Here is a 9,340-nt window from a genome sequence, read left to right as displayed (position 1 = left end):
TTAAAACCTAATCTTGGCACTGTTTTTAGGAATTACTTCTCAATCGGTCAGTGTTGCTGTTTCCTGTCCATGTTCTCCCTCTGTTCACCTCTGGTCACGTGCTTGATATGAACTATGTGAGTCTGTGTGAATGGGGTGACATTCAGACCTGAGTTATGTTGGCTCAGTCTACTGGAAAGGCTTAATCAACGGTCTCCATGGTGATGAACTTGGATGCTTTTCAGAAATTCATTCTCTTTTGTTTTCTGTTTGCTTTACATTCATCACTTCACTGAATTTGTGTCATTGGTTATATTTTTTTATTACACTGAACCTGCAGTATGTTGTTTTATAACTCCTCACATTGATGCTGATTTTGTTTAATATCCAGTCTGTACAATTTACTATTTTTTCAGGCAGGCCTACATCTCAAACTACTCATAGAGAATGGTAACTATGTGCTGGTCAACATGGTGTTTTTTTTTGCTGGTGGTTTGCGAAATAACTGTCTCCTGTTTTGAAAGGAACATAGTAATGATGTTAAAATGCTTCTACAGTATGACAATATGCCTTAGTGTTGATCAATGGGAAGGAGGTTGAATCAGACCTGGGCTAAATTGTATTCCATGAATTGTAATTACTTTATTTGAAAGTATTAGTAGTTATAATATAGGTTCAGTGTCTTGTAGGGAACAATTTGGCATTTATTAATTTTTAAAATACTTGACATTGGAAGTATTTGAAAAATAGTATATCTACATTATTTAGAATTGTATCAGAAAACACTTTTCATATAATAGGTATTATTTAATAAATGTATGTATCTTTTCAATGACAATATGCTGCCTATACATAACATCAAGGTTGTATTTAAGAGGACAAGATGTCATGTTACAGTATAACATTAAAACCTTTACACACATTTGGTCTGAAAATACAGAGGATGCTGGGACTTGTAGGCTGTCAGCAGAAACTCACTGTTGTGTAAGTTTGACAGTGTGTATCTCAGGATATTAAAGGATCTCTAGTAGGAGGAAGATGTCCTAAAGTCCTAAAATACTCAATACATCCACTTTTTGTTGTAACATTTATCATATTCATCTCTTAGAGAATAACAGAACCGGGATTGAAAGTGAATTATTGAACATGTGTTAATTATTTGTGTATATCTATTCATTAAAATGTATACCGTAAAACTTCAAATAATAGCCCGGGCGTTTATTTTCCCAAATCTGTCGTTACACCGGGCGTTTAAAAGAGACAGGCGGCTATAAGAGACCGGTTTTTAATTTAGTGTTGTTGATGTTCATTTAGTGTACCGTAATCATATCCACAGAATATAGGCTGATAGACAAAACATGACAGAAGACGTTTACCACAATATATTATATTTTATTTATAATTTGAATGTGTTTAACAAATCATTTAAAGTAAGAAATGTCTTAGATTATTGGCAGCATAAAAAAAAGAAACGATGTGCCAGCAATGGGCAGAACGATTTAAATTACTGCTAAACGAAAGCGTTTAATAAATCCTTTAATTTAAGAAATGTCTTAGATTATTGGCAGCATAAAAAAAAGAAACGATGTGCCAGCAATGGGCAGAACAATATAAATTACCGCTAAAATCCATCGTACCGGTATATGAACTTGTTGCCCAAAACACATCAACAAGAAAGAACGAATTCTACACTGTAAAACAACTGCAATCATGTGATAGAAAAATATTTTATTCATCACTTTCATCATCCCCGCGATCCTCAATGACAAGTTCATTGGCAAATTCCTCCTCCACGTCGCTCTCCACTTCTCCCTCTCCAGCCTCCGTTAACTCTGCAGTTGTGCGTCTTCTGACTGAAAAGTCATTGCGCTTCGGGAATTTGTCCAGCCAGCCAGCGCTCGCAGTAAATTTATTCCTCATCCCTGCCGTCACTCACTGTTGCATACACTTCTTTTGCCTTGGCCCTGATCATTTTACGTGAGACTCTGAGATGCTTTGCCCGCATGCTGTGGATCCACTCACACACGCTCACCTCAAGCTCTTCACTGACCTTCTTCCTCCCTCCACCTCGCAGTCTGGCCCTTTTGTTATCTTCCTCGGACAGACGTTGCAGTTCTGCTTTAAGTTTACGCCATTCTCGCACTCTCTTAGGATCAATCGAGAAATGTCTTGCCGCTGCTTCTCCCGAATTTTGTTCGGCAAATTTGACAACTGTCAGCTTAAACGTCAAATCATCCTTTTTTTTTTTGGTCTCCATGGTGGTATTGAGAGAATTACGGTAAGAAAAACTGAAGACTAAAAGAATGTTTGTTAACCTGTTTGTTATGTTGCCATAGTGATGAGTTTCTGAACGGTCGCGTCTGTCACGTGAAATCAAATCAAAACATAGAATAAACGATCTGACGGGTTTAAAAAAATCAAATACAACGAAAAACAAACAAACAAAAAAAAAAAACAGGCGTCTATTTGAGACCGGCGTTTATTTTCCCAAATCTGTCGTTACACCGGGCGTTTAAAAGAGACAGGCGGCTATTTGGGACTCGGCTATTATTTTAAGTTTTACGGTATATAACTTTTGCAAAACATAATGTTAAAAACATATATACATTTGTATATACAGCTCCAAAAGAAATTAAGAGACCACTGCACATTTTTCTTTCCTTTCCAAAAAAGTTGAATGAGGAACAGAAGCGTTCAATTTGCAATATTTTAAGCCTTCTGTTCCTCACTCAAAACCTTCCTTTTCGACCTTTTTAGAAACCACTACACACTGTACACATTTTAAGGGGATTTCACAAACTAAAATCTAATCATTGATGAGTCTCCACCCCTATTTGAGTTAAGCACAAGCGGTTGCAATCTTAGCAGTATTTTGGGACAGGTCTTTACCAAATAAATGTTTCTTGGCCCACATGTTATGAAACAACAGACCGTTAGCTCACACCTCAGCTAGCTTGAAATGTTGCCGAAAGAGAGGAAGAATGCCAGTTGCATTTACCTTTGAGTAAGAAAAGGCTGCATATCTTATATCCCACAGCTTATCTATTACCCCTCCCCACATATATAAACAACCCTCAACTGGACAAAATCTTGCAACTGACATATACTTTTATTTAATTTTTTTATTAATGCACAGTCAGCTATTCCTATGCTCTGTGGACAGTCTGCTATTCCTATGCTCTGTGGACAGTCTGCTATTCCTATGCTCTGTGGACCGTCTGCTATTCCTATGCTCTGTGGACAGTCTACTAATCCTATGCTCTGTGGGCAGTCTGCTATTCCTATGCTCTGTGGACAGTCTACTCTTCCTATGCTCTGTGGACAGTCTACTATTCCTATGCTCTGTGGACAGTCTACTGTTCCTATGCTCTGTGGACAGTCTGCTATTCCTATGCTCTGTGGACAGTCTGCTATTCCTATGCTCTGTGGACAGTCTACTATTCCTATGCTCTGTGGACAGTCTGCTATTCCTATGCTCTGTGGACAGTCTGCTATTCCTATGCTCTGTGGACAGTCTACTATTCCTATGCTATGTGGACAGTCTGCTATTCCTATGCTCTGTGGACAGTCTACTGTTCCTATGCTCTGTGGACAGTCTGCTATTCCTATGCTCTGTGGACAGTCTACTGTTCCTATGCTCTGTGGACAGTCTACTATTCCTATGCTCTGTGGACCGTCTGCTATTCCTATGCTCTGTGGACAGTCTGCTATTCCTATGCTCTGTGGACAGTCTACTGTTCCTATGCTCTGTGGACAGTCTGCTATTCCTATGCTCTGTGGACAGTCTGCTATTCCTATGCTCTGTGGACAGTCTACTATTCCTATGCTCTGTGGACAGTCTACTATTCCTATGCTCTGTGGATAGTCTGCTATTCCTTGTTGTGAAACTTAAATAAAACCTTTCTGATTCTGTTTAATACGTTATCAAACAACACAAATTTGCCTGGATGAGGAGAGGCTACAGTTTATCTTTCTGTTTCCTGTCTGACATGTGTTTCCTGTTTGTGAGTACTGCTCCTAGGTCTTCCATTGCCTGGTTGAGCCGGTACATCCCATAAATGGCAGCCAGAATCAGAGCAACGCCGGCAGCTACCAGCAGGATGTGGAAGGCCATGAGAAACCCGGCGAATGCTGGGTTGGGAGGGAGCGTCCACACGTAAGTCCAGCCATCCAGGCGGTTGTTGTGCACAAACTCTGGACGATTCTCAATCACCAACCAGTTGTGGAAGGACGGGGACAGGAGGTGGTCGTCACTTGGTGCAAGGGGGAGGGGTTCTGTGCTCTGCTGCATTAATAGGTGTTCCTCTTCAAAAATGGCCAAAAGGTCAGTGGTTGGTGTGGCAGTTGGAGTGGGTATGAACACTTCTTTTGTGGACCTGGCCCTGACATCTGTGTGTCGGGTTGGTGGGGCCTGGAAGGTGGGGGTGGTGGGGGTGATTTCTACAGTCTCTGTCTCTGTGGGAGTTGGTGCTTCAGCTGTTGTAGAAACATAGAAAAATGTGGTCAAAGAAGTAATGGTTCGCCTACTGTATGTGGCAATACCGCAGTCAAACTCTTCCTCTCTTAGGGATCTGATTGGACGGTGTATTAAAGTCTGTGGATTACTACATTTCACTTCAGCCAGATCAGTAACCACACCTTCATTCTGCTTCATCCAACGGGCAATGTCTCTGAAGTCACACCTGCAATCCCACAGGTTTCCACTCAGAGTGACAGTCTGCAGCCCCCGTACTGGGGAGAAGACTTCTGACGGAAGTGTCTGGAGCAGGTTGCTCTTCAGGTCGATGATTTCCAAGCTGGGATTGCCTCTGAAGATGTCCCTAGGGAGGGCACGGACCTTGTTGTCATTTAGGAACAGAGTGGTCACAGTGGCCAGCTTGGAGAAGAGATCTCCGTGTAGATCCTGGATGTCGTTGGACTTGAGGGAAAGCTTCTGGATGTTGGGCACGCAGCAGAACAGGTCTGGTGGCAGCTCCCTCAGCTTGTTGTTAAGGTGAAGGTGGAGCCGTTCCAACGCGCTCATGTTGGCAAACAGGTTCCAGGGCACTGTGATCAGATTGGTTTCGTACAGATAGAACTCCGTCATCAGAGGCATTTGGCCCATCAGCTTATCAGGCAGTGACACTAGAGGGTTTTTGTAGATGGTCAGCTTGGTAAGTTTTGGAAGATGGTAGAAACTCTTTTCTGGGAAGCCTCGGAGCTGGTTTGAGGACACAGTGAGGGTCCTGAGGTTGCCCAGGGCCCAGAACACCTTGGGAGGTATGTGGGAGATTTGGTTGTTGTGCAGATGGAGCTCCAGGAGGTTGGCCAAGTCATTGAACGCATCCGGCTCCAGAGCTTCCAGACGGTTTTTGTAGAGCATGAGGTACTGCAGCCATGTCAGTGACTGGAACACGGTAGGAGGCAGCCGTTGCAGGGAGTTCCTCCCCAGGTTGAGGAAGCGTAGGCTGCCCAGACTGCGGAAGACGTTGGGGTCAAGGTGAGTGATGGCGTTGCTACTGAGATCCAGTTCGTTCAATTTGACCAGACCTTCAAACAGCACAGAGGCGATGGACTCCAGGCGGTTGCCGTTCAGATGCAGCTGCTCCAGGCTGGTCAGGGATCTGAACACCCGTGGCGGGAGGCAGAAGAGGCTGGTCGAAGACAGCTTGACGGAGAGGAGTTGCTGGGCCACTTCGAAGGCATCAGGGTGGACTGTTTCCAGGGGGCTGTGACTGATGCTAAAACGAAGCATGTAGGGAAGCATGGCTAGACTCTGTTCGTTCAACACCTTAATGTCGGTGGCGTTGAGCTGCAGTAGGTAGGTGTTATTAGGCATGCCTGTCGGGACATCTGTGATGCTCCCCACACATTTGACGGCTCCCTCTATGTTGCACCTGCAGCTTCTGGGACAGTTCATACTGAGGACGAGTGGAGTTTGGACAAGGAGAAGCAGGAATATATTCCACATGGTGCCTTTTGATGTCAGAAATATATGAATGTCAGGTCAATCCATGTCTACAGCTGCCTAGTAAAGACATTAAGCCGAATTCAATATTTTACAATTTCAATTGAATTGCAGTAAATAAATAAAAAAGGGAAAACATGCCATATTATATTTAAGTAACAATACAAAACTTTACTTTTAGATTTAACTTTTAGGTTTAGATTTTGTAAACGTTAATTTGGCAATTAAAAGAACATGCTTGCTAGTCCCTATAACCTGTAGTGGTTATTTACTAGCATCTAAAGGGAAATAAGGTTGGTAGGGGTGTTACTAAAATGCTCCTGGTCCATATATTCATTTCTTAGTGAGGAACTATGTAACAGTACTTACTAAAATATTCACAATTTCATCATCATCAAGAGTATGTTTCCCTTTCTACCGCTGGGAAATCATTCATATGTAGTTTCAATAAACAATACATTGTTATAAAGTTATGCATTATTTTGGCAATGACCAGAATAAATGAAAGAATACGTAGATTAATGTAATTGTTATAACTACCTTTCAAACGAGACCAGCCACAACAGTCTTCTTCTTGTCCTGAAGCTGTGCTTCCTTATATATCGAATTCTGGGAATGCGAACAACTCAAGAGGATGCACCCCTATTTCCGTCAAACTTATCTAAGCAGGGTGCCAGCATTGGCCAGCCTGTGTTTCATTCAACAGGCCCCTGAACATGGGCAGATAAGACCACAGCATGTCAGTTATAGTGAGGCTGTGTATAATAGATAATGTGTAATAGACAATGATGCATAGAAAAGTTGACACCAGTAATAAACCATGATAGACAAAAGATAGATGAAGAAAGCATCTATGTGTGAGGTCCTGTTTTGTTCTGTTTGGGTTTTGCTCTTGTTCTTCGATGTAGCCTGTACTTTTGTCATTATTGTTTACACCTGTGTCTCCTTAGCTCCCTCTATTTTAGTTCTGTGATTGCACACACACACACACACACACACACACACAGTTAAGCCCAAAAGTATTCATACCCATTGAGCCATAGTGAATTTTTATTTGACCAATAGGTTTCTTCTGGCTGGAAATGACAAACAAGTGACAAAACACGGTAAGACATTGTGCTGGAGATACAAATGAATAACATAACTATTTCTGTTTTTAGTCATGACTTGCAGTTGACTAGTAACTGACTAGAGAACTACTGCTGTTCAGCTGTTCTCAATTTATAGGTGATTAGAATGCTCTCTCATGGTGGAAATTACAAGACTGTTTTAAATGGTATAGAAACATGCATTTTTAATAATTTTGAGCTTAAGTGTGTATGTATACATGAAATTACTTAGGAGTTATTTTTATGAATGAGGGGGCATGTGTAATCACTACGCAAGCTGTCCACCAACAGCACCCCCCCAGCAAAAATTAAGAAGTGGTATATTCGCATTTGTGAAGCCGATCCTGACATGTGATTGTGATGACCGGACCAGGTCTAATTAATATACCATCTGCTGTATATGTGGGGAAACAAAACTGGGGGGCACACATTTCTATCTGAGGGGGCAATGCCTCCTTTTGCCCCCCCATGGCATGGGGTCTGCCTGAATGGTTCTGTCTGGTCTGGGTGTCCACATCAGTGAGCGATTGAACAGGTCTCAGAACACACCTGCCACGTCCTTGGGGGCATTTCACAACGTGGTTCTGTTATCTGAGCTAGTGGCTTGGTTGACTGGGTTTCAGACCAATCAATATCCACCCTTTCTGCTTCATCTGTTACCACATGTGCTTCCCATCATGCTAAAGAATGTTTTCAGCTCAGTGTGCCTGGAAGCTTAGTCATTTGTTCGTCAGTTCTTCATTGACTGGATTAGGCATTTGGGCAATGAACAGTTATCAGCTCTTCTACACAGCTGCAGGCAGGTCAGGAGTGCTTCTAAGCTGCCATTCACCAGTTCATTCACAGGCTAACAGGTTTCTCAGAGGCCTCCCTACAATCTGTGTGTGACTCAGACAGAACCCTGTCCGCTCGTAGTTCAGACCCAGGCCAAGACTCAGCTCTCATTCCACAGCCACAGAGGAGAGGAGAACCCAGAAAAAAAGCAGGGCTGTCTTTTGAAAACACGGTGTCACAACAGCAATGTGCTGCTTTTTTATTGCAAGTAGTAATATAGAGTGGATATAAAGTCTACACACCCCTGTTAAAATGCCAGGTTCTTGTGATGTAAAAGAATGAGACAAAGATAAATCATGTCTTTTTCCACCTTTAATGTGACCTATAACGTGAAGAATTCAATTAAAAGAGTCACCTTTTGATTTTATTACAGCACTCAGTCTTTATGGGTAGAAGTCTTCTTTGCAAAAGCGCTCCAAATCTGTTAGATTGCGAGGACATCTGTGCACAGCCCTCTTCAGATCACCCCATAGATGTTCAATTGGATTCAGGTCTGGTTTCTGGCTGGGCAATTCCAAAACATGAATCTTCTTCTGGTGAAGAATCCATGCTTTTGTGGATTTGGATGTGTGCTTTGGGTTGTTGTCGTGCTGAAAGGTGAACTTCCTCTTCATCTTTCTAACGGACGCCTGAAAGTTTTGTGCCAAAACTGCCTGATATTTGGAACTGTTCATAATTCCCTCCACCCTGACTAAGGCCTGGGTTCCAGCTGAAGAAAAACAGCCCCAAAGCATGATGCTGCCACCACCATGCTTCACTGTGGGTATGGTGTTGTCTGTGTGATGTGCAATGTGGTTTTTGCACTAAACATACTTTTTGGAATTATGGCGATAAAGTTCAACCTTGGTTTCATCAGACCATAACACATTTTCCCAGTTGCTTTTGGGAGACTTGATGTTTGTTTTTGCAAAACATGTTGATGTTTGTTTTTGCTTGGATGTTTTTCTTTGTAAGAAAAGGCTTCTGTCTTGTAACCCTACCCCATAGCCCATTCATATGAAGAATACAGGAGATTGTTGTCACATGTAGCACACAGCCAGTACTTGTTAGAAATTCCTGCAGTTCCTTTAATATTGCTGTAGACCTCTTGGAAGCCTTCCTGACCAGTTTTCTTCTCGTCTTTTCATCAATTGTGGAGGGACGTTCAGTTCTTGGTAATGTCTCTGTTGTGCCATATTTTCTCCATGTGATGATGACTGTCTTCACTGTGTTCCACTGTATATCTAATGCTTTGGAAATTATTTTGTACCCTTCTCCTGACTGATATCTTTCAACAATGAGATCCCTCTGATGCTTTTAAGCTCTATGTGGACCATGGCTTTTGCTCTGAGATGCAACTTAGAAAATGTCAGGAAAATCCTACTAGAACAGCTGAACTTTATTTTTTAGTAATCAGAGTCACTTTAAATGATGGCAGGTGTGTAATGACTTCGATTTAACATGAGTTAAAATGTGATTGGTTAATTCTGAA

The 9,340-nt window shown here is 42.1% G+C and overlaps 1 protein-coding gene across 1 annotated transcript; it reads right to left on the bottom strand.

Annotated features, from left to right (window-relative positions):
- Positions 1-3,937: 3,937 nt before the first annotated feature.
- On the bottom strand, positions 3,938-5,826 carry LOC117594805 (platelet glycoprotein V). Its single transcript, XM_034293831.1, has 2 exons — positions 4,618-5,826; positions 3,938-4,455 (listed from the first exon to the last, which is right to left on the bottom strand). Exons 1-2 carry the CDS (start codon positions 5,795-5,797, stop codon positions 3,938-3,940), a joined length of 1,698 nt encoding a protein of 565 aa, XP_034149722.1. The 5' UTR covers positions 5,798-5,826.
- Positions 5,827-9,340: the final 3,514 nt, after the last annotated feature.

The sequence above is a fragment of the Esox lucius genome, chromosome 8 (genome assembly GCF_011004845.1).
Source record: "Esox lucius isolate fEsoLuc1 chromosome 8, fEsoLuc1.pri, whole genome shotgun sequence".
Lineage (NCBI taxonomy): Eukaryota > Metazoa > Chordata > Actinopteri > Esociformes > Esocidae > Esox > Esox lucius.
The sequence above is the reverse complement of the archived record's forward strand: the minus strand, read 5'-3'. Positions and strand labels throughout refer to the sequence as shown.